The sequence below is a fragment of the Streptopelia decaocto genome (assembly GCF_964273445.1).
Source record: "Streptopelia decaocto genome assembly, chromosome: 15".
NCBI classification, from domain to species: domain Eukaryota; kingdom Metazoa; phylum Chordata; class Aves; order Columbiformes; family Columbidae; genus Streptopelia; species Streptopelia decaocto.
In genome coordinates, this window is record NC_138670.1 from 5,133,843 (window position 1) to 5,158,963 (window position 25,121).

At 45.9% G+C, this 25,121-nt stretch overlaps 2 protein-coding genes across 4 annotated transcripts in view; one reads left to right on the forward strand and one right to left on the reverse strand.

Annotated features, from left to right (window-relative positions):
* Positions 1-15: 15 nt before the first annotated feature.
* On the forward strand, positions 16-8,962 carry TRAFD1 (TRAF-type zinc finger domain containing 1). The gene is made up of 11 exons (XM_082066525.1): positions 16-195; positions 1,582-1,717; positions 1,790-1,843; positions 3,003-3,270; positions 3,920-4,189; positions 4,903-4,976; positions 5,164-5,379; positions 6,642-6,750; positions 7,063-7,366; positions 7,905-7,977; positions 8,071-8,962. Exons 1-11 carry the CDS (start codon positions 146-148, stop codon positions 8,113-8,115), a joined length of 1,599 nt encoding a protein of 532 aa, XP_081922651.1. The 5' UTR covers positions 16-145; the 3' UTR covers positions 8,116-8,962.
* A 424-nt stretch (positions 8,963-9,386) lies between these two features.
* The window catches only part of HECTD4 (HECT domain E3 ubiquitin protein ligase 4), a 68,724-nt gene continuing 52,989 nt past the window's right edge, over positions 9,387-25,121 (reverse strand). For 2 of the 3 annotated variants that reach the window (XM_082066522.1, XM_082066521.1), the window contains exons 61-76: positions 23,692-24,995; positions 23,022-23,229; positions 22,121-22,344; positions 21,888-22,039; positions 21,585-21,691; positions 20,937-21,060; positions 20,016-20,206; positions 19,288-19,434; positions 18,054-18,173; positions 17,776-17,931; positions 15,937-16,040; positions 14,771-14,992; positions 14,175-14,341; positions 13,540-13,735; positions 12,595-12,817; positions 9,387-12,135 (exon numbers count right to left, since the gene is read on the reverse strand). In XM_082066522.1, coding sequence (XP_081922648.1) covers positions 11,999-12,135; positions 12,595-12,817; positions 13,540-13,735; positions 14,175-14,341; positions 14,771-14,992; positions 15,937-16,040; positions 17,776-17,931; positions 18,054-18,173; positions 19,288-19,434; positions 20,016-20,206; positions 20,937-21,060; positions 21,585-21,691; positions 21,888-22,039; positions 22,121-22,344; positions 23,022-23,229; positions 23,692-24,995 — 3,782 coding nt within the window. In that variant the 3' untranslated portion in view covers positions 9,387-11,998. The remainder of the gene's footprint in view (positions 12,136-12,594; positions 12,818-13,539; positions 13,736-14,174; positions 14,342-14,770; positions 14,993-15,936; positions 16,041-17,775; positions 17,932-18,053; positions 18,174-19,287; positions 19,435-20,015; positions 20,207-20,936; positions 21,061-21,584; positions 21,692-21,887; positions 22,040-22,120; positions 22,345-23,021; positions 23,230-23,691; positions 24,996-25,121) is intronic. The other variant, XR_014185477.1, reaches the window with a different exon arrangement.

A 25,121-nucleotide genomic window follows, 5' to 3' on the forward strand; every position in this document is an offset into this window, starting at 1 on the left:
CCCCAAGCCCCAGGACACCCCCCGGCTGGGGAAGGGGAGCGCCCCCCGGCTGGGGGAGCGGAGCGGCCCCCGGGACCCCCGGAGGAGACGAGGCCGAGGGGCTGAGGGGCCGGGAGTGCCTCTTCTTCAGCCCCCCGACAGCAAAATGGCCATAGCTGCAGTGAGCGAGGCGGAAACCCGGCTGTGTGGGAACTGGTAAGAAACGAAACCGAATGTCTGTGTATGGACTTGTCCTTTGGGCGGGTGAGCTCAGCCGTTAAATAAATAATCGCTGTATATTTCCTTGAAACGCCGTGAAGTACTAGAAGGCGCAAATTAATAATGAACATACGGTCTTTTTAGAAATGTTTGGGGTTTACTTTGTCTGTTGTTAATGCCTTATAATTTTCCCAGCCTTTACTGAAGTTTCTGACTTAACAGGCAACTAGATAGAAGCCTAAATATTCAAATATAAATAAAGACTTGATTTTCAGTGGGGCAGACATGAAGTGCATGACTCCAGGTTTTCCTTTAGCAGATACATGGCTTAGAAGCCAGAGATATAAAACCAGAATCAATAGGCAGGTATTGTTGTGGCAGTTGTTTGGTAACACTTCTCTTTCTTTAGAAGGTCCAGTGCTGGTAATACATTTACTTATAATGATGCAATCTCAGGAGTTGCATCCCGAATACAAGCAACTAAGGAAATTAACCTTTATTTATTTTTTTTTTTTTTCTCAAAGAGACATCAGAATCCAAACAGTTTGTTGCCACATCAGTCTGGTTTGTCTGCCAGCAGTGAGTATGTGCAGTTTAGATGCTGCTGTTGAACTTTGTTCTTTGCCAGGCCACTGGCTGCTTGGCGTCTGGCAAGGGAGAAAACCCAACAGCTGTAGTGATTTTCCTTTGTGACACAGGAGGCACTAAGCAATAGGCTGTAAAGTTAATTTTGGTGTTTTGAAGGCTGATTTCTTGTGTGCAGGGGGGGAATGATACAACCATCTAGAAATGATCCTGCCTGCTCCAGGCAGGAATAAGCGTTCTGTTCTTTTTGTGCCTTTTGTGTTTGTAACCCTTGTGTCTTCATCAAGATAGGAAAATGAGTATCTTTGAAATGAGGTGAGTTGGGGAATTCTGGCTACAGAGTAACACAGTTACTGCTGTTGTTCCCTGAACAGGTCTGGCCTAACAGGTTCTGTTATTTATTCTTTCCGAGCAGAGCACTCTTCGACATCTCACAGCCAAGTTATTTTCAGGAAGAAACTTTTGTCTTCTCAGTTCAGTTTAGTTTATTAACTTGAACCTGGTGATAACTTGTTTATGCTGCAAAATTTGTCTTTCATATACAGAAATTAGTCCACCCTGATTTTATCTTAATGCAGCGTGAAAACTGTGACGTTTGCATGGTATATACATCAATATCCCGACTATAAAGGATCATGGCGGCCCGGCTGGGCTTGCCTTTCTCTTTAGTTACTCACTTCTCTAAACCAGGAATTCTTAGAAAGGTTTCTTAATGATTTTTTTTTTTTTTAATGAAAAACTGTTTGAAATTGTTGTCAGTGTATTTTCTGAAAAATAACCTCTGTGACTTTCTCATAGCAAAAAGGATATTTCTGTAGCTAATTTCATCACGCATGAAACCCACTGTAGCAGAAACATTGAAGTATGCCGCTACTGCAGTGAATTAATCCCAAAGTCTGAAATGAAGAACCATATTGAGTCTGAACACGTGCAGGTGAGAAACAAATTTCTCCTCTTAAAATCTGACTTCTGTGGCAATCAATCTCATGAGATCTGTTTATTGTAGGTTACCTGCAAGTGTAGGATGAAGATAGAAAAGTGTTTCTTGAAGGATCATGAGGTTGGTGGACTTTATATGATTAGACACTTGGCAGATACTCTACTGATTCTAGAGTCTTTCTGTTGGCCAAGACCTGGGTTCCAGCCTGTGTTTGATGGATGCTTTTTGTTGAACTTTCTAAACTCAAACCCTCCTACAGAATACGGTTGGAAACTGCCTTAAAGTGGTGGAGCCTGCTCAGGCCTTCTTATAAAAGGGGTATCTGTGAAAAATCAGTGATTTAGCTCTTATTATTCGTGATGAAGATGAAAAATGGTATGCTATTCCAAAAGCATGGAATATGATGAACTTGACTTTTTTCATTACTTTAGTATTACGCATTTCTGACTCTGCTGCAGACATTTAGATGAGTTTAAATAGCTCATTGTGTCCAAAAAGACTTTTAAAATAGCTTGTAAAATAAACTAAAATGGGACACGGGGACATTTTCTGAGCTTCCGAATCCAGTTGGCGGCTCTCACAGGCAATCTGGTTATAAATGTCAGTGCCTTCCCTCCCTATGGGCTCATTTAAAGACAGCTCTGGAAGTGCCACACAAGTCTGCTTATTGGTGAGGAAAAAAGGATTTTCTGTGAAGATATGTCCAGCTTAAACCCCTGGAAGTAGTTTATCCTGCACATTTGCATCTAGAGCTTTTAATTTTGTTTATAGAGCAAATGATGATGTAGTATTGCAGCATCTGCAATTATAACATCTATTTAATCTATGTTTAACCCCTTTTGAAGGGCAACTTAGCTGTCAGTGTAGGGTAAAGAATCATATGCAAGCAATTCTGTTTGAGTAGTAAATGTGCTGTAAATCTGTTCCCTGGTGTAACACACACTGACATGTTCTTTAATGGTACTCAATGGATGTCAAGACCGCATCTAAAAGCCGACTTCAAAAAGCACTATGTCAATCTGCTGCCCAAGCGTCACAGATTTTAAAAGAATGTTCTGAGTATTCAGAGTGCTTCAGCTGACATGTGTGTGACTCCACAGCTTATACAACATGTTGTTCTTACATTTCTCACGTAGGATCTTATTTCAAGCTATTCTTCAGTGTAGCTTTGGATCTGGCTAAAGAAACAACAGATCACTCTTAAGCAAACTGAGAACCTCCCTCCACCCTTGCCTTAGTCTTCTGTATATGATGAATAATCCCTCGTTCTTTCTTTCAGGCGTCAGCATGTCCTCTGCGCCCTGCGCTCTGCCAGTACTGTGACATACAGCTCCCTTTCAACAAGCTCCAGGACCATGAGATGTTCTGTGGAGCGAGGACTGAGCCGTGTCCTGGGTGCGGCCTGAACGTAATGGTGAAGGATCTAAAAGAGCATCCTCGAGTCTGTGGACAGGAGGTGAAACACGTAAAAGGAAGCAGAGCGGTGCCTCGCACCGAGGATGCGGATTTGCACGTCCTCCGAGACATCAGAAACCGTCTCAAATCAGGTAACTATGCTGGGCCTTTGTGGAGAAGGCCCAAGGTGCTAGAAAAGCAGATTTATAGCAGCTGTGTAGGAGAGAAAACACTCAAGGACACTAGCAGAAGAAATGTTTTGGCAGCACAAATCAAAAGCGAGGTGAAGTGTAGAGAAGAGTAGTAATTAGCTTCTACTTTGATATTTGGCAGCTGATCCAAGTATAGGTTTTGTAATTGCTTTGTGTGAAAATACTGAATAAAGAAAGCTCCAGAGGCAGCGTGAGTGGGGCTGTTTTAGTGTGGAACACAGCTGCAAATGTTTGAACCAGCCAAACAGAGGACTGCTGAGGTTCATGGGGTGAAAGCCCAGTCCACGGCCTGTCACACAATGGATTCCTCAGTGGCTTCGTAAAGCTCTGAAGAAGCTTAAGTTCAAGCTTTTGGGGTAGGAGGAACGACTCTCTTCTTTCTCTCCTCTTTTTGCTTGTTACAAACAAAAATAGGATGTTTTCCTTCTTCCTCCTGAATTTGATACAAGTCTCCTTCTAGGCTTTGAAATGCTGCCCTCCCTGAGTGTCCACATGTGAAATCCTCATGGCTGAGCCAGTCTGGTGCACACAGGTGACCTGCTTGTTGCAGATTTATAATCTCACATTTATAATCTTTTATCTTTTGAAGAGGATGACCTGGAGCAGTGGGAGAGAAATGAAAACGCTTATTCTTCGCTTTATGAAGACTGGAATGCCGATTTAGACTACGTGTTGGCTCTTAGCCTGCAAAATGAGAATAATTCTCACAATAATGCTGCAGCTGAAATTTCCAGCGACTTCTGGGAAACCTATTATGCCAAAGAGTCTGTGCCCAGTGCCTGTCTTAATGAAGCAGACAGGTCAGATATCTTCTCCTGTGACTCTTCAGTGCCTTTTGGCACGTCAACCCATGTAAAAAGTAAGTATAAATGCTGTTGAGGTGTTTTCTTTTTTTCCCTTAAAATTTGACGGAAGGGAGAAGGAAAGGGAGGATCCTTGGGTTGGGAATGCCAAAAGATTATATTTTAAAATGTCAAAGGGAGGCTCTTTGAGACTCCTTCTAAGTCATGTTTAGGTAATTAATACGCAGGAGGTTAGACTCCATGAGTACCATTCTTCCTTCCTTTCTTAAATTTTATCTCTGCTCCCTCAAAATCTTAGCGATGTGTTTAAAATAGTTTATTTTGAAGGTGTATTACTAAAGCAAGATAGCAAGGGAAGAAGAAATAAAAGCTCTAGTGGATCCCTGACCTTGATATGTGATGAGAGATTAATAACCATTGAAAACTTTCTTATTGAAGTGAACATGACAGGAAGGGAAGATCTGGGGGAGACCTGGAGTACCAGCTTATTTTGAAAGGAGAAATGGTACTAAAGGTTTTATTGAAGGCAGTAATTGGCTTTTTTATTCAGTTTATCTTTGACCCCAAAACATTGTTCTTACTCAGGGTGATGTGATTTTGCTTATGTGAAATACAGCAAGTGGGAGCAGAGTCACTATTTCCTCAGCTGGCTCTGGTGCTGTCCTGTGGCACAGAACAGGAGCCTATTGCTCAGGAATTTTGAAATAAGTCGATCCAACTGCATCATACCTCTCGATGATGGAGGATACAACCTTTACTTACTTTGCAGACGATGACGTTACCATGTTGCCGTGTGAATTCTGTGAGGAGCTCTACCCTGCCGAAGATCTGATTCTCCATGAGGTTAGTACTTTCTTGTTCTGTATCTAGGGGTTCGCACTTTTTTCTGCTACTGTGACTGAGTAGAGGCGCGGTCTTCACTCAGTGGTGCTGGGAGAGCTCTAGCAATTCTGTCTTTGCAAAGCATGGTTTTTAAAATCCATCTGAGCTCACCAGGAGACCTAATTTTTCCATGTTGCTTGTGTAACAGACAGGTTGTAACCCAGCAAGTGCCTTCGCCTCGTTCAGCAAAAGAAGTTCTTCTCCAAATCCACGAGAATATGATGGTCTGCGTGCTCTTGGGTCCAAAGGTTGTAGGCCCCTCTCTTCACCCCAGGCCAAAGCTGACCAGGCAGAAGGAGACATTATAATTCCATGTGAATTTTGTGGCGTCCAGCTTGAAGAGGACACAGTCTTTCTTCATCAGGTACTGAACAGCGTTTGATCTGTTCTATCACATCCAGTTGTTCAAGAGCTGTGCCAAGTCCTGCGGCACATTTCAGGAATCCAAGTAACTGTCCCCTGTGTCAGATCTTCCTAAACAAAGCCTCTCGCGTCCCATCTGAAATGCTGTGGCATGCTGAGGCTCTTACTGAAAATTAACAATTATTTTTAAAAGCCTTTATGACAAAATCTAAACAAAAGGCCCTGAAATTGCACAATATGAACCTATACATGAAAGTTGTGTTGAAACCAGGATGTGTGAATCACAGCTCAGATGGGAGAGGAGCACAAGCGGATGACTGTGTAGGCAAGAGAGGAAGTAGCCAACGCAGATTACAAATCTAGGAGATGGAGGAATTTCTCTGAGGGTGGATGTAAAGAGAAAGTGTAAGAGCACAAATATATTGGAAGCTCAGCCGAAGGGTGAAGCGGTGGGTTTGTGAAGTGACGGCTGCTGCAGGGTGCTCGCTGGGATATTCCCATTCTGCTGGACATTTCTGCCTGAGAGTTCTGATATTGAAAAAACACCAGGTCTTGGTAGTGCTGAAGCTGTTGGTGCTTTTCAGGAATGCTGGACAGACACCTTTAGTGCTTCTCTGCACTTCGAGAGCAGATTTGGGGGGTGGTGTGGATCTCAAGAGTCCTCGCTGTTGTTAAAGACAAGTTGTGACAATGCTGAGCTTGCTCTTTTTCTGCTATTTCATGTTCTTACAATCCTAACAAACTAGTGAGGCTGCATTTTGTTTGTTTTTCTAGGCGTTTCCTCTCCTTGGTGATTGTAAATTCAGTATTCATAGATTAAGTGAGATCTGATAAAATGTCATAGCTTATCCTTTGCTAAACAGTAGTGCTTGATATTAAGGAAAAGACTCATCTACTTAGAGTTGGCAGTTGAAGGCCTTTTTTTCAGTTGTCCTATGGGTTTCTGTCTTGTTTGTCCCCTGATGGAGTTCACCTGCAGATCAGCATGACTGTATAACCAGGAGAGCCAACAGGGACCCTCTGCGGGCAGCATGACTTGGAAATCACTTTTACCTTGATTTTTGTCCTTGGATCTGGTTTGATGAGTATTCCTAAGCTCCGTGTAAGAGAAAACATGGATGTTGACAGGCAGTATCTGCCTCTCCTAAAACCAATTCCCTGCTAACCCGAATCTTTCTGAGGAGTGATGCTCTGCAGTGTTTTTGCAGGAATGAAGCCTGAAGGAGCTGCCATTTAAACACTCAAACGTATGTTTTGGTTTAGCACCTCTGTGATCTGCGCCCTGGCCTCCCCGCTCAGCAGCCGCTGCCTCCGGCCGACAGAGAGAGACGAGAAGCACCAGAGCCGGCTCGGAGATGGATCAGGCATCAAGGTGTGGGCAAAACACAGACTTACACACCCTCTTTTCCGCTGTGTTTGCAGGAACACTGTGTGTGTTCCAATCTGAAAAGATGCTGTTACCCTGTTCTGTCTCCAAAATTTATAAATCTTCGGTCCTTTACCCTTGGTCTAGTTTTATGCAAGAAGGATTAAATCACTGAAAGTTGGTATCCTCAGAGATCTTGGTTATGAGGCCCTGTGCTGCTGGAATGGAAATTAGGTCTAGTTTTGTTATTTGAGTGGTGTCTAATGTCTCCTGCTGCATTTACTGCTCCCATTAAGCGCTGTATCCTTATCCTCCCAGGGGATGTTTCTCCTCGGTGCCTGGAAGGCTTTGGGCAGCAGAGGCTCGGCCACCCTGTACGAGGGACCAAGTCGCAGAGTGACACGGCAAATGCCGAGAATGCGCCATCGTCCTCTTCAGCGCGAGCTGCTGCTGCTCCTGATGCTCAGGATGCCAGAGGGCAGCCTGGGAAGGCGGCTGTGGGCCGGGAGAGGCTGACGAACAGAGCGGCAGGTGCGACAACACCACGAGCCAGACCTGCTCAGAGCCTTCGCTCCGAATCCTTCACCTCCAGCTTCTCGAGACCTTCTCCAACCCAGCCAAGGTAACGCTTTTCTCTTCTGTTTCAAGCAGCTGCCTGGGGCTGCCCTGATGGGCGAGGGATCCGTGGCGCTGCGGGAGCTTTGCTCTGCTCGAAGTGCAGCTGCAGCCTCAGGCTTGGCACATCCTGCTCTTCTGGTGGCAGCAGCAGTGACAGATCCGCCCCTGTCCTCTGCCTCGGCTCCTTGTGCTGCAAATCCGGGTTCTCTCATATTTGCCTGCGGCTGAAAGGGTTTCACCCGGCTTAATTTGGCTGCTGCTTATCTGAGTTCCAAACAGCGAACTGAGGCTTTTGTATCAAAATAGAATGGACAAAACGGTCACTGGGATAAAACGTAGGATGATGCCTTGTTTTCTGTCCACTGTAATGCTCTCAGCTTTGCTCTGGAATAGGAGCTGGTTCTTCTGCTACAAAAATAACCAAGTGTGGGGTCAGGAGAAGCACGAGGGGCTTCTCCCTGGCGAGAAGGACCCGTGTTAATCCCGCAGTAAGAGCCCCGAGTGGTGGGTTTGTGTCTGCTCAAAGTGTCCCTGTTCCGCAGCCCCAGCGCCGCGGGAGGACGGAGCCTCGAGGTGTCGGGCGTTCCCCTCGGTCCCCGGCGCAGGAGCACCAAGGTGAGGGGACACTATCGCCTCCCTGCTTTGCTGAGGTCCTTATCAAATACGCTCTGAAAACAGCGTTTTTACTTTTTCCCCCCTTTCCTTTAGGCCAAAGCGCAGAGCCCAGTGTCTGATGATCCGGAGGAGAAGTGATCCGCCGCTTAGAAAACACACATTTAACACTCTGCGCACTATTATCCTGCACTCGAGTACTAATTTATCTGAGTGCAAGTAAATTCATTGAAGACTTTCTACCAATTTAAATTTTTACAGGTAGTGATCATTTTATATATATATATATATATATATGTATTTTTAATTTGTGAGACTATACTACAGCATTTTACTTCTGAGCTCTACTAGCAGCAAGACAACAAATACGCTCCTGGGTTGTTTCTGTACTTGGTTTTTGTGACACCCAGTGAATGTTTGACATCGTTCTTCAGGTGTGTGTCCGGCTGTTTGTTGGTCTGAAAACAGCAAGAGAAAAAGCAAAAGTGATGGAGGGGCTGTGGGTGCTGGGGACGAGCTCCGAGCCCAGGGCTGCTTTGTGAAGTGCTTGTTGCTGCTCTATTAGTCCATTTCCTAACTTCCTTGTAATAAAATTTATCTAATGGTGTCCCCAAAACAGTAAAAAGCTGTTACAGGAAGTGACATGGGGTCATAAATGCTACTTGAGGTGTTTCTGAACCCCACCCAGAGACAGCTGGTTCAGAATCAGTGTTAATTTGTGTTCTGCTGTTATTACCTGCAGTAGGTCTTTGTTAATTTGCCGTACGGGAGCTGTTTGGGCGCAGGGTCAGGAATTGGTGCTGCAATAGGTCTGGGATAATGACTGTGGGCATCAGCCTCATTAATGCAGCACAGCCCCTGGCAGCAGCAGGTTAATCAGCCCGTCACCCCCGGGCCGGGCTGGTCCTGGAGCCCTTTCTCTGCTCATGACTAACGATGGCTGATCTTGGTTCTAAAATAAAGACATTTTACAGATGCTTCTACCAAATGTTAGCGTTTATTTATACAAGAAAAGCAGAAAGAAGGTATTTAAACCCAGGTGGCACCAAACTCGTGCTGGCATTTCTGGGGAAAACGGCTCTGGCAAGAGATGGGAACCTGCACTGGCTGTGCTGGGCGGGTGACAGGGACACCTGGGTGGGAATGGTGAGCATGAAAAACACCTAAAACACTGAGCTCCTCAAGGATGGGAAACACTGTGCTTGCAACATCAATCGGTGCTCACTGTCCCTTTTGTACAAAATACTTTTATATTTCTGCTCCAAGTAGATACAAATTACAGTGTATTAACCCATAAAAGTGCGATTTAAAGCAGAGAACCTGCAGCCGTTCTAATCCTCAGCTTCAGCCCTGGAGGAGTTTCTTTTCCTCATTATTTCCAGCCCCCAATAAGGACACAAGATACTCTAAGGGATGGTCAGAATCTCTTTTATGCGAGTGTACAGCGTATGGCCAAGAGCACGTCACAGGGGACGAGATGGACACACCGCGCTAGAACTACCACCCCCCGCAGGGGGTTTCCATTGTTTAGTATAATTTTACATTCTGGATGAATATATATTAAAAAAAAAATCACAAACTGATCTTTGCTTTGACAAACAAGCCTATTACAGACAATGTCAAGTTCATTGAAAGCACAAGGAAGTAACAATGATTAGAAAAGCTTTAATTAAAAGGCCATTTGAGCTGCAGTCAAACTGCTGCTGCTCTTCCTTCCTGGTAAAGTAAAATAAAAAGAACAAAAAACAAAACCCAAAAGCCCCAGCTCCCCCCCAACTCCTTATTTTTGGGGGTCAGCCCATTCTTCAGAAAAAAAAAACCCCAAAGTCGATGAAGGTTATTTATTGGTGTGACATTTTTCCTGTATAAGAAGCTTCATTTACACAGCAACGTGTAAACAGCATTGACTAAAAGTTTGTTATTTGTAATCATAAATAATTAATTGTAATAAATACATATCAAGTAACTTCACAGCACACTTCTGAGGGCCGGGACACAGGTTGTTCCGCTCCCCGGTGCTCTGGAAGGAGCAGACGGACAGTAGCAGCAGGTTCGTACTCACAGCTGGAATCGCAGCGAGGGAGGAGTCGGGCTGCGCTGAGTCCTCCTGGAGCACTGAGGGCTGGAAACGGGCGATTTAACCCCAAAACCGTGCCAGGACAAAACCCCAAGCGCAGCATTGTCAGCGCCAACAGTTCTGCCGCAGAATTCCACCGCCAGCCGTCCCGTCTCCTCATGGCACCGGTTGGGAACTCGGCTCCTCCTGCTCGGTTGGTCGTTGTAAACTCCACGTGGTGTTTGCGCCTCCTCCCAGCGATTTCTCAGCTACATTTACTCTTCTACCAGGAAATGGACAAAATTCAAGAGTAAATATTCTTTCTACACGGATCGGTTCCTTCACAAGGGCAACACGGACTCCCCTCCGTGTGCCAACAACTACCTCTACAACTGGTGCACGCACGTTTCCCACTCACTCACAGAACAAGAACACACACGCTTGTTTGGGCTTTTCTCTTACATTTTATCTTCCAGGTACCACGCACTCACCACTCCCAATATTCACAATAATATACAATAAATACAGTTTTTTCCATTCCCATTACAAGCCAAATTAGCATCTGTCGTCTTCCAAAGAGACACGTAACGGAGACCTCAGCGCACAGCGACACACACGCACCCTCGCAGACCTTGGCGGGGCTGACGTGCCAAGCGCGTCGCGAGGGGAGTGACCGACTTGTAGCTCAGCGCTGGCACTTAACTTACAATTAGCGCTGAGCCAGCAGCACGGCGGGGGTGTCTGGGTGCTCTTCAGTTCTTTAGCACGCAGGGAGCTCTCCCTTGAGTCGGGTCTAAGTGATTAACAAAGCAACATCGCGATTCTAAATGCACCCGGCACAGGGCAACGGCTTTATCTGAGTGACGGAAGATACACGTGTCCGTGCGTTGGTTTGAAACCGGCCCAGAATGGATCTCACAACGTGCAGAACTTAAACCTCCAGAATTGCTCTCTCTCCACAGTCTATTATCTTCGCGTAGACAACAGAAGCTTTATCTCCGACTGCGTGACTTTGTGCTTTCTCCCCGCCTCGTCCTCCGTTTGGCTGTTGTGTTTCTGGGATAATTTGCTGTTAGATCAACGATTTTTGAGTACAAAAAGGAGCTACAGGTGTTTAACCACCACTGATTATTCTGAAAGCTTGTTGGGAAATAGGATAAAGTCACAGATTATAAGCTGGAAACTGTGGCATCTTACACCATACAGAGAGAAGCCATTTTGTTTCTGCTAATATTTTAATTACAATAAATTATTTTGTCACTAAGCAAAGCAGACATTCAAGAACATCTAGGGCAAGAACCCAACTGAATTATGGCCCTTTCACTGTTCTTTCTTCCTGTTCAAAAGCGTCTGGACGAAACCCCAAATGAACTGCGGCAGCTGCCCATGTGCTGATGGTTTAAGAAGTGGCAAGAAAATGGTGGAAACATAAACATGCAGTTTGGCAGCACGTTTCCTGCTCTAAAACTCAAGCAAGCGCCAGGAATCCTGCACGATCTCTGCCTGCGGCAGCAGAGGCACCAGCAGCGGGTCCCTCCCCGCACCCCATTCTGCCCATTTTTGTACTCAAAAATGTTTGAGGGGAGAGTGATCGACGAGCCTTCACCTCCGAGTGCTCCCGAACGTCCTCACCGTTGTTGTGTTTGCATGGGTAATACCGTTCTAAATTACAAAATTAGAAATGTACATGTTTAAAGGTTTTTCAAAATTAAATTATACACAAACTGGTCTTTACTAAACTATCCTACAAATATTCCACAAACAAGGCAGCAAAATAACCAGCCCACCACAAAGTCTACAAATACAAAATGTAAGTCTTCCAGTAATTATTGTAACGGGAACGAGAGTTTGGAAAATAAATTAACCTCCAGCTCGTCACACAGTGGTACGGGAGGTACTTTGATGTGAGTTGAAGAGTTTCCCGCATGAGCAGAGTCATGGAAGGATCCGGAACGTCCCCGTCCCCGCTCAGCCGCTGAGCGGATCCTCCCGGTAGTGGATGGCGTATCGGAGCTTCTCCAGCATGATGTCCAGCGAGGAATACTGCGGGAGTTTGATCATGAACATGCACGTTTCCACACGGATGTAGCGCGAGTCCGGAGAACCTGCGGGGAAAGCAGCGCCACGACATGACCTCAGCGCCCCAAAACATCTTCCCTTGTGCCCTTTGCTAAGTAGTATCAAAATAAAGTATCAAAGAAGTATCAAAATAATAAAATTCCTGTCTGGAACACATCGAACCTGATCTCGAACCTGAAATCCCATTGTGCTGCCCGCTCGGTCCCCAAGCCAATATCTTTCTGACACCCCAATCATTTTAGAAGCGCATGAGACAAATACAGTACAAAATCTCTTATCTCTCCAGGGTGATATTTTAAGTACTTAATTTATTTTAAATTTTAAAAGGTTTAAAACCAAGTTTGCTCTCTTCTTATTTGCAGCCATAACAACCTGTCTCTCTCTTGTCCCTCTTTGAGAACTAAATACACTTCTAAATTAAAAAGAAAAGTGAACGGAGAGCTGGAGCCCCGATACGAACACAGACAGACAGAGGACAGACCCACCTGCAGCCCCATCGGGGGGGGCGATTTTCATGGGGTACGGCGGGACGTGGGCGGTGTCGGGGCCCCCGTCTTTGCAGGGGCAGGTGAAGGGGATCCGCTCCTGGTTGCAGGCGAACTTGATGAACTTGCAGAGCTCCTCCTGCGTGAAGAGCTCCAGCGCGCTCCAGAAGAACTCGATGTGCTGATCCGTCTCCATCAAGCCCACCTGGTACATGGTGTGCGCCTGCGGGAGGGAAATTCAGCCACAGCAGAGTGTTAACATATGTGGGTTTGTATCTAGAGTGTTAATATACGTGGTTTTGTATCTTTTTGGCCCATCAGATTCTGTAACAGGCTCGTCTCGGTGTGTTTCCCCTGTAGCACGGGCAGCGTTCATTGCTGTTTTATTTAATCTGCAGGTCTGGGGCAGTTCAGCGTTGCTGCTGTTTGAAGAAAGCACAAACCAGTGCTAACACCCACAGTCGAGGATACTCTGCAACTTCTGACACAAGTTCTGTTCGTGGTGTATTTCTTACGGTAACAAAACGGAAGGTTTTAGAACCAGAAATTGTCTGTTACAGATTAATTTTAGGTTCTCAGAAATTATTTGCAATTCAAAATAAGGGCAATGGCTCTTCAAGCCCTTAGCTCAAGTGGCAAGCATTGAGTCAAGCTCAATAAAATGGAGATACATTTAAAATTTGATCTTAAAAAGTAAATTATTTAGTCCCCTCTGGAACAAGCCTCATTCCTATTATTTCCCGAATCCAGTAAAAACTTAAAAAACCTCCTTGGGAACAAAACAAGGTGTCCAAGTACAGGCCGGGGAGTCACCAGGACCATCCTGGCTGTATCATAAGCAGGAGGTTCTCCCCAACACCTTCCAGGGCGAGTGTCCCCTCCTCTACATGTTACACAGGTGTGTTTTAACAAGATTTTTCACACTTTTTCCCTAGTTTTTCACACCTTGAGGAACTCCAGGTTGATGTAGGGAAGCCCACAGGTCCTCAGCTCCATCTCCAGAGGCGTCAGCGTGGTGAGGAGCTGCAGGGGGATGATGGAGCCCAGGCCGGCGCGCACGGCCGTCATGCACTCCGGCGTCTGCAGCTCGCGCATCCTCAGGCTCTGGATCGCTGCTGCGTACACGTCCTTGTTCTCCCACCTGCAGGGGCAGAGATTCGGGACAAGAGAGGAGAGTGAGTACAAATGCCTCAGCCCGCCCCAGACTGCTCCATGCAGGAGGGTTTTACGGGGAGATTCTGCTTTGAATAACCAGGAGCGAGCATTAAGCTATTTGCATTCCGGTGCTTCCCAATCTAATTCCACTTCCCTCAGCTTCCTCTCTTGCCCATTTCTCACAAGCCTCAGAACTGGGTGTTTACTTGAGCTGTGCTCCCCAGCTCTCCCTTTTGTACAGAACAACCGGCAGCGCCAGAGATTCCAAGTTCCTGCCAGCAAACATAAAGCTTTCCCACATCATTCCAGCCTTCAGCGTGTTACAAAAGCAAATCTGGAGAGCCTGGTGCCTGGAAAATTATTCCAGAGATGCTTCTTTAGCACGTAACCCTGTGCAACATCCTGCCAAGACAACTGCTACTCACGCCACGGGGATGTGCCTGCCCCTGGGACAAAGCTCCACTTCCTCCCCCGTCATGGTCAGGTAGGTGAACTTGCAGCACGGCTTGTTGGGACAGTCGGGGCTCTCTGTTGCCAGGTGCTGAGAGGCAATTTCTGCACACAGAGCTTCCAATTCCGTCTCATCGTTTATCTGTCGCGAAACACAAGAACAGCATCTGATGACCAGCGTGTCGTGGCGTTATTCTTGTAACTCATTTGAGGCATCACCACAAGGTACAAAGTGCGTTATATCATCTGGAGATACCACGGGCAGCGCAAGTCGGTAATTGCTTTGGCAGGTTCTTCTCTGGTTTGGCACTGCCTGGTTCCAGTAAACACTTTAGAAGCCTCAGTTCTGCTGTGCCAGGCAGCAGAGGACACTGAGCAGCTTTTCCGAGCCACCAGGATGTAAAATCCTGCGCTCAAGATGAGTCAAAACACTTCAAAACCCAGCTCATGTGAAAAATATCTACGAGCGGTGAAGCCGACCACCAGCACGCAGGGCAGGCAGCTGCGAGAACAAGGTGCTTGTGGGGGAAACCAAAAACAAAGAGGGAAAAGAAAAAAAGAAGTTATTTACATTTTCAAATTTTTTGATGTAGTTGTAGGTGAGGATGTCGGCTTCCTGGAGATCAACGTCGGGATCCAGGGGCTCTCCCACCAGGGTCTTCCAGAAGGACGGCAGGAGGTCGAGTGGCAGAGGAACATCTGCTCGAATGGCGATGCCCAGGAGCTGCCCGAAGAAATGGAACAGCTGCTCCTCCGCGTAGGTTATGGGGCTGGGCGTCAAAATGTACTTGCCCTTCAGAAACAGACAAATGAAAAAAAAATAGAGCACGTGCAAAGCCGTATTTAATAACCGGCGCACAACCTGGGGGTCCACAAGTTAACAGGATTGTGAAAATCCTGACCTGAACACAACAAATACTGTTCAGTTGGCTACAAAAGGATTTGCTCAAGTGCGGCATGGAGCCTGTATATATTATACAGCGATATATCATGTTATCTTGTTACTTAACAATCAAAAGCAATGCCATTCAGATGGTTTCCTTGACTGCCCCGCTTTTACAAGCTCCGTTAATAAGCATTTACAAGACTTTCCTGTATCTGTGTTCTCAGTTTGATATCGAAGTCTTTCAGTTGTGGGATGTTTCTGAAATACAGTCTGGACATGCAAAGCCAGGTTTGCTACACAGCTGCTCTTAAGTTGAGGGAAATGAGCAGTTTTCTGGCCTTGTGGATACTCCTAGGAAGGAACTATACCGAAAATACTGCAAATTCTTTGGGCTACAAACTTTCTCTTATTTCTATCCATCCATCTATCCATCCATCCATCCATCCATCCATCCATCCATCCACTGCATAAAGTAGGAGGACACTAAAAATGCATTAAATAGCAGGGAGGGAGCATCTTGTTCTACAATCAATGGGACTGACTTTCCTGCTGACATCCCTTGAGTAATTCCAGCAGAATACGACTTGTTTGGGATGGACAACTGAACCAGATCCACTCCCACGGAACTCTGACCAGGAGTCTTAATTCTGCTGCGTTTTGCAGTTTTGACTCCTTGGCTGCTTCTTCAAGTGCCCGCGGTGCCACCCGAAGGACAACCCGGAGCGCTCTCAGGCACGTGAGACCTTTCTGGTGAATGTGCCAACACTGAACCGACCGTGTCCCACTCCTGTTCAAACACGAGCGTTCAAAAAGAGAACAGCGACTTTATTCCCCACACTGAGACACCGCACCTTGTTCTTATTCACGGCAGAGCTGGGGCACAGCAGGAGGAGGGAGAGCAAGGAGCTCTGTAGCTCTTTACAGACTTGCCAGAGGAAGTGACGGAAAGACCCACCTGAAAGAGAGGGGCAAAACAATGAAATGCTCTCTGAGGCTTGTTACCACTTCCCTTTTAACCCAGAATTTCTCCTTGAAATCCTGTTTTGAGCCTTAGATTGCACCCTTCACCTCTGTGACTGCACAGCCACGCGGCTAAACAGGACTGGGGGAGATGCAGCCGCGCCAGCAAGTCCACATTTAAACAGTTTAATTACGTGCAAAAAATATTCATTGAGTTGCTTTCTGCTGATCTCCTAAGGGCTGCTTTGGCTTCCAGCGCTCGGTGTGCAGGCCTTGGCACAAACACCTGGTACACCAGTTGGCCTGCAAACAGGATCTATTACTGATTAGATGAATGGTGCTGTCTTCACAATGCAGAGCATCACCACAGTTAAATGCAGCGAGGCAACGCATGGGAAATCGTTACAGTCAAGAGAAGGCACCGTAATCTTATTATTGCTCAACACTTTCTGTTGAAAAGCAGCACCCGTCGCTGTGCTGGTCAGGTGAAGTTACGTGTCTGTTCCCTCACATGAGGTTCATTTTTATAACCAGTCACATGAAAATAATTAAAGCGATTACAAGCAATATTGTCCGTCTTGCCACGCAAACGAGGAAGATGCAATTTTAATACTACTTACTGCAAAATTAAGGGTAGTTTTTAAAGCAACAAAACCCTTTTCGTACTCGCCACCTCTTCAGTTTGGCTGGGACGAGCCGCAGTTCGTGCTCCTGACGGCAGGTTGAAAACTGTTCTCAAAACCACCTCGCTTGGGCATGAGCATTTTCAGTTGTTAATGCTCGAGTATTCCTCGCCAGTGACATTGATAATGTATCCTATATCAGTACTTAAGGCATCTTTATTGACCATGCAGACAATAAAGACCACAGCAGCATTACCCAGCTCATCACCAACAAGAAAGTATGTAAAAATAAAAAATTATTAAAAAATATCTTAGTTCTCAGCACAGTCTGGGTTCACCATGGCTGAGCATCCAAACAACCTGAAGAGACATTCTTAACTAAATGCTTCAAAACCAGATTATTACTTTATTCACTTTCTCTAGTTAGCAAAGTCGCACGCCCAGGCGCTGATGCTTCCTGCTGTATTAACTAAAACATGAAAATCACAGAATCACAGAATCGACTGGGTTGGAAAAGACCTCAGAGATCATCCAGTCCAACCCTTGGTCCAACTCCAGTCCGTTTACTAGATCATGGCACTAAGTGCCACGTCCAATCTCAGTTTAAAAACCTCCAGGGCCGGTGAGTCCAGCACGTCCCTGGGCAGCCATTCCAATGCCTGACCACTCTCTCCGTAAAGAATTTCTTTCTAATATCCAGCCTAAATTTCCCCTGGCAGAGTTGAAGCCCATGCCCCCTTGTCCTATCGCTGACTGCCTGGGAGAAGAGCCCAATGCCCACCTGGCTAGAACTGCCCTTCGGGTAGTTCTAGAGAGTGCTGAGCTCACCTCTAAGCCTCCTCTCCTCCAGACTAAACAACCCCAGCTCCCTCAGCCTCTCCCGACAGGTCTTATGTTCAAGTCCCTTCACCAGTCACGTTAACCACCTGGCTTGCTTAATTCTTGGAAGCTTCGCTCTGTTCCATCTGCAGGACTACAAACACCTAACGCTGCTCCTTAAGGTTGTACAGGAGTCACGTCCTGCTGAAAACCTGGATTCCACCCGGAGCGAGTTCTCAGGACTGCCCCCGATGTCACCCGCGCTGGGGACCCGCCGACCCCACTCACTTGTCCCGTGAACCTCCTCCCCCGTGAAGCGGATGTTGAAGGCGTACGTGGGGTCGCCCCCGCTGGCCAGCTTGACGCAGAGCTGCGAGGACGGCACGCAGGCCAGCTGCCTGGCTGCCTGGCAGAAATACGAGTTTTCTGAAGAGCGGATCTCCCCTGCGTAAAAGCAAAGGAAAAATATCCCCATGTTCAGAGTATTTTGCGTTAGTAAGTGTCTGAGCTTGCTTAAACCAGACCTAACTGGTTGCAATTTGGAAAAAGGTCAGGGTTTCCCATACCTCCAACTATTTCCAAGGGATCCAGGGTGATTTCCGGGGCTGCGTGATCAGCAGTTCTTTGGACAGTGGCGTTCAGCACTCTGTTCATTACAGTCACCTTTGTGTCATAAAAGATCAGGCCTAAAGAAAGAAACATGTATTTCTGCATAGTTAATCTACCCTTTCACAATCCTATTTTCTGAAATTCTCTAATAGTCAACAGTAGAACAATAATTTCATCTCCATCAGGTAGAAGATACAGCAAATCCACCCCTTCAATTTATTTATTGATTTTAAAGTATTTGTTACTAATGTTTACCGGAAGGAGCCTGTTGGGTTAGAACACCGATGAACACAATTCTAATGTTATACAAACAGACCCCAGCAACTCCACCAGAATCCCTGTAAAGCACAAACACTTTGCCAAATAGCTTTCAGCAATCCGAGATGTTTTGACAGTAATTCTAGAAGCAAGAAAATACGATAAAAACGGGTGACACATTGCACCATAAATACAGGCTCTATTAAGACAAAACCTCTGAACATTTCTCACTTCCCCATACGGAGTTTACAAGTTGTTTTTTTTTCTTAACCGGGCAAATACAAAAACCTACTTCCACACAGCCCTTGGGTGACTTTGGTACCTTCTTCAGAAGAAAACAAGTTTGGGAAATGTAATGACCTAAATCTGTGCTTTCTTTGGTGTCTAATGGAGCCTTGTAAAACTATTTTAAATGCTGATGCGCTGTAAGTATTTTCTTGATCTCTGTAATTTTACAACTTCAATGACAACGAGGATGCCAACATGGCTCCAGACTTTCCCCTGATCTACTGCTTGTTGACTAGCAAAGAATTTTGATCTATGGATACCCCAAGGAAGATGAAGGCACATTTGAAGGCCACCCATGGACAGAAGACAACTCCCTCTGTGGCCAAGAAAAGTGCACAGTGTCTAGTAACTACCTGCAAGAATAATTTAAAAAAATGAAGCAATAAAAGAAAACACTCCCACACTGAGATGCGCTGGTGGTTAATGCTGTTTTTTGGCTGTCACCTCAGACCATGTGCAGCTTATTGGGCTGAGAATGAAGCCAATACACCTTACTAGCTCATCGGACCCCCTAACTATTTCACCTTCCCTCTCCCCTCCACATTCTCATTTCCGTCACGTGGATATGCACATTGAAACCTTCTGCAAAATATACTAAGAAATGCAACGTTGCGCATTGTGCGGCCTTTCAGAGAACAAACCCACCTTTGGCCTCCTGCAGCAAGGCGGCGATGCTGTGAGCGTACATCTCGCTCTGCCGCAGCTCCACCAGCGGTAAGAAGAACGTCTCCAACGTCGTATTGAGAGACTGAAGCAGCGCAAACCGCAGGCGCAGACTTTCAACGGGAACATCTGAGGCGGGAAACATCTAGTCAGAGAGGTGCAGTGATTCCCCACCTACTGCAAAGCCCATCTGCCCAGCAGCTGCAGTCCAGGAGCCACAGAAACTTCCTCCTAAAGCAGCCCCCTCCTCATAGCTGTGCACCAACACAGGGGCTTGAGACGCATGAACAGCTGCGATCTGAGATGTTCTTTCCTGGCTCTTGAGGCTCTAGGTGTCCAAGTCCCTTGTCTTTCATCATCACTGAATTTGCATTATCTGCAGACCCCCTTACAGAAACTCAGTGCTTAGAACAGGATTTGGGTGACTCAGGTCTGTCTAGGCCCAGAACTGCAATCTGATCTTCCTTCCCCCTGTGAGCCAGACTCACCGCTCTGTCCTGAGCCAGGAGAATCCCAGAACCCCTTCCACAGAACCTGGCCCAAGGCAGCGCTGCACCTGAGCACAGTCTGGAGAGAGTAAACCTGGGCCTGGTGTTCCCCTTCACCCACACAGACTCCAACCTGCAACCTCCAGGGGAAGTCCCAGCCACCTGGGTGACAGCCCAGGAGCACCGCCCAGCTCTCCCATTGCAGAAACCATCTATACGTACTCAATAGACAGGAAATTCTGGGATCTGCTGCATCAGCCGTATCCAAATAAACTTCATGGGGATGGAGCCGTGCTGGGGTAATTGCAAGGTGGCGACAGAGCCGGTTAATGTACTGAACAAGGGCCACATCCATTTCCAGGGTCCATTTCCGGGACGCTTTTTGAGCGTGTCTTGCATCAATGCAGGCGCACCTGAAAGGTAAAAGGCGTCGGACCTGTTGCAGTTTACACCAGGGAGCTGCTTCTACTGCTCTCCCCTTTTCTTAAGGAGAGTTGTTCCACTACAAAAATTCCAGTTTGAGAACATGAACTGGTTTATTGCCTACCTTGCCTCACTGTTCTAAAATAATAAGAAGAAAAAGGAACAGCCTGTTAAACTTACTGCAGCAGGTACAGGAGAAGGGGATGTGGCAATTCGCTTGTGGCTTGACACGGGGAGATAAGGAGGATTTATTTAAGGGACTTTCTTCTTGTACGACATTAACAAGGAAGTTACTGTTCCCTCTTGTACATTAGTGCTGCCCCAGTGAGAACGCTGCCAGTTTAAACAAATACCCAGTGCCCAGAACAGAAAGCTGTTGTGGAAGGAAACCAGAGACAGCAGATGGATCTACAGTTCTCATCAAGCCAATTTATTATACAGTTTGGAAGCTATAAAGGACAGTATGGCATATGATTTTGTTAGCTGTGTTCTGTACAACAAAGTCAGGAACCTGCATTTTGACAGTATGTTGACTCTTTTAAAGCACATTTTAAGAAAATAACCAAAATTTTTCTCTACAGCCCTTGCAGCCACAAATAGAAGTTTTTGTTACTAATACACTGGTTAAAGCTCCTTGGAATAGGAACACTTGGGATCAAGTTGTTTCAAGTGAGCACAACTGATCAGTGTCACCTTTACAAGAAGGTTTGCAAAATTTACCTTTCAAAATGTAGATCGTATCCACAGGACAGAATCGCTCTCCACACACTCCGGATATCCTGTTTAGATCGGTCGACCACAAATCTCTGAAATCCATCCAGTGTCAAATACTTCTCCTCGGGAACTGACAGCAAAGATACAACCATCAAATAGTCAATGACAATGACATGGACAGAGGAGAAGAGCTGGTGCAGGAGGCTCTGCCCTCCCCACCAGGGCTCATTCCTCGAGCAGTTCTAAACATCCGAAGCTTCACTTTCCTCCAGTTTTGCTCCTGTAACTTAATAATTTTCCTATAAAAGTCGAGAAACCACCTAGTTCAACCCCATGATATCCTAATCCCACATTGTACAAGAAAAGCCTCAAAACTCCACCTCTTAGGCAGTTAGTTCTGTGCAGAATGTGTTCATGTGGCCTACTCGTACCATTGCGTGACTTGCACAAACACGGTTTGCTCTCACTTGCATTGATGAGCCCAGATTTACAGGTATACAAATAAAAGCAGCATTTAAAGTCACTACTTAAAAAAACCCTAAAGTTAGTAAACCCAAAGACAACCTGAATCTATTGTTACATCATATAAGCATGTCAATATAAAACCCATATTTTCTTTATATGATCTACAGAAAAATTCTACACAGCTCCTACCTTCCTGTTTCTTTGTGGGGGACTTTTCAGGGTCTTTCTCTTCAGGTTTACTCTTCTCAGGAGACTTTGGCTTCACAGTAGGTTTCTTCTCACTTAAGGCTGTTCGGCTAAGGGACAAAATGAATGTTAGGATGAAAAGTTCTCTTTCGTCTGTTCAAGAAACCAAGACATTCCTTGATAATCTCAAAGTCACATCTTCCTCTTCCAATCAGTACATGGAAATACAGAGGGTGAGGGAATAAGAATAGATTCCTAAAGAGAAATCAAATGTTTCACAACCGTCAAAAGGCTGAAGACACTAACCTGACACTATTGAGCATGGACTTTTCCTTTGTAGGTTGTTTAGTAACAGGGCGCTTGGTGCTCACAACCTTCACTGGATGCTGCTCCTTGCCCGCCTTGTTGTACTTGCTCTTATCAAATTTGGGCTTGGGCACACCGTATTTCCTTAAAATCTTCCAGCACAGAAAGTGAATAATTACCCAATGCCTTCAAGTTACACAAAAAGATACTGAAAACAATTTTCAAAGCACTACCTGAGTGAGCTGGTCCTCCAGCACCTTCTTTGGAGGGCGGACGTTTGTGAAGAACACATGGAGAAGGTTTCCAGGAGTCTGGGAATTTATCTGCTCTTTACTGAGATAGATATCAGCCACCTTAATGGGTTTGGCTGGAGTCAGGCTCAGCATCTGCTCAGAATGGACGCAGCTTTTAAATATTTCTGTGAGGACTTCCCGAGCACCCGGGACCAATTTCTCACCTGATTTAAAAAAGAATGCAATACGGTACAATGTGCCATGACAACTGTTTAGAATTTGAAACATGAAAACACATTCTGCATTCAGCTAAAACGTTGCATCACATGCAACTTGCTCCAAGAGAGAAAAGTCATTCAGAAAAACTCTACCAGCAGCCTCGACCTTTCTGCACTCTGGTGCCCCATTTATGACAGAGAACTGAATGCCTTCTCCTGTTCTGGTCATGTACTGTAATTATTATTTGAGTGACCATAATGGTAATAAAAAAGACAGATTATTTATAATGCCAGAATAAAAATTCTGTTGTGTGGGTACAGACCAACACCTACCAATTGAACTAGTAGTCAACTGAACTTCCTCTGAGTATTATCCTCCCCATTCCCTGATTCAGAATTCTGGCCCATTCCAGCTATATCAGGGTCTGTACAGCTTGCTTTGTTGTTTAATTTTATATATTTTTTTTAATTGTTTGATTAGCTGTGAGGACAGTTGAACAATGTTCAGATCACAAATAGCTGCTTGTCAACTGATGAGAGGGAGGAAACTTGCTTTGAAATGACTCCCTGGCTCCCCCTTGTTGTCACCCACCAATTATTGAGTCCAGTGAGGAGAATCTGTCCCCTGTATGTCTCCCAAAAATGCACAATGTAAGATATCTGCCAATATAAAAACCACATACCTTTTATTGACTTATCATTAAAATAATCTTCTAGTGCTGGGCTCCCTTGTGTATCAAATAAACTCTGATTTACAGTAGAAACAGTTAAAATCTCTTCAGTTGACATTTCCATCAGCTCATCTTCACCATCCAGACTTGACAAACCAATGAGGTCACTACTATTAAATAGACTGGCTCGGATTTTCTCTATTTTAGCTCTTGACCTTATCTGTACAAATAATGACATCAGTTAAGAGAAATTCTGACAAGACGAATCAGCTTCTATTTATATTAAATTTGGGTCTTAAGCTTTCTCCCCTCCCTATGTGGATAATCAATATTGCATCTCTTCTATCACTCTTCTGCATCAATAAGTTGATACCAGAATTCAGGTTCGGCCTTGAAAAAAATCCTTTCAAAAACACCTGGCCACTGCAATCACCATGCTGCAGGTCAGTCAGGCTCAGCTCTGAACCAGCCACTCAGTCCCGCAGAAGAACCTTTACAGAAGGAAACACATGGCACACTTTTTCCTGAACAGTCAGATCATGGTGTTACACACAAGCCACAGGAGGAGTATTTGAGTATTTCTCAAAGCCAGAGGTTAAAAAGAGAGTTATTAGCCTCAAATCTCATTCTGTCAGAAAAAAACTGACCCAAAAGACACCCTCTCCTGATTGAAGGCTCTTACCTCCACTACAGCAAAACCTTTGATCGGCCGTGACAGCAGCGGCTGGTTGTCCAGAGACGTGACCGTGTACATGGATCCAACATCGGACACAGACGCCGTTTCCGCATTATCGAGCGGTTCCCCGAGGCTGCCGAGGCTGCCAAGGCTCCCGGTGCTGCAGTGGGACAGATCCAAACTCTCCTGGCTGGACACAACATGCGGTTCTAGCAATCCTGGTGGGATTGCCAGTTCCAGCCCAGCCTGAAACTGGTCGACTGAGATATCGCTAACGGTCCGGGAGATGCCCTGCGAGCTGCAGAGCGAAGCCTGGCTGGTAGACGCTGAAGCACTGACGCTCATGGCGGGTGTGACGCTGCTGGAGCTGCTGACATCCAAACTGTCCGCACTACTGGAAACCGTTGGCTTTTCCAGCTCAGTTCTGCATTCTCCCCCTTCCGCTTTGTCCTTGGTTTTTTTGGGATCCTCTTCCTGCAGAGGGATGTAGATCTCGTCTTTGAAGACTCCACCGTGTGCATTACACGCTTTTCTGATGGCACTTCTGACCGTGCTCTCCTCCAAGTGTGTGGGTATGCCAGAAATGACAAGCAAGCGGCTGTGAGCTGTGGGACCTACGAGCGCCTGACACGCGTCCGCGACAGCGTCGTTGGTCACACCCAGCCCTTGGGGATCCTTTTTAGTTAAGTGCCTGAGGATTATAAGCAGAGTCAGTGCTCTGTGAAACCACAACATATCCTCAGGCTTGCTGCCTCCAATGCTGAGGATGGCGGCATCTGTTTCGGCTGCTCTGGACGAAGAACGTTTGCCTGAAGACGACGTCTTTTCCCGCTTCATTTTGACCTTTTTTCTCTTTGACAGCAAGCTTGGACTCTGTGGTGTCTGTCCTGGAGAAGATGAAGATGAGGAGGAAGAATCACTGAGGTTTGGGGCACTTGTTGAAGATATCACATTAGCTGTCACGCTCATATTGATGGGTAAGGTCACTTCTGCTACAGCAAGGCAGATTTCCATCAGAGCATGGAAATACGTCGAAAACCTTCCTTGGTCAGCCACCCCGACACCAGAACCACCACAGGCACTTCCAGACACCCAGTTTTGTGTTTCTTCATCATACAACTTGTGAAGTTCTGACTGCAGGGCCATCAGCATCGCCAGGCAGGGATTGAGCTGCAGGGCAATCGAAGATGACAATCCTGCGGGATTTTTTTTCTGCTCCAGATTGTGGATTTTGCGAAGCAGCTCAGCCAAGAGATGAAAGATTAATTCTTTCACACACGCTGCCATGTCAGTTGTCCAGAGAAAGTTCCCTGTGTGTGGAAGGCAAGACACAGCAGTCAGCAATATTTCAGTTAGCAGCTTTATTGCGTGAGTTGCACCAGTAACATTAAAAAAAGCACAAGAAAAGGTCGTTTCACCAGCTGTGTGGCAGTAGT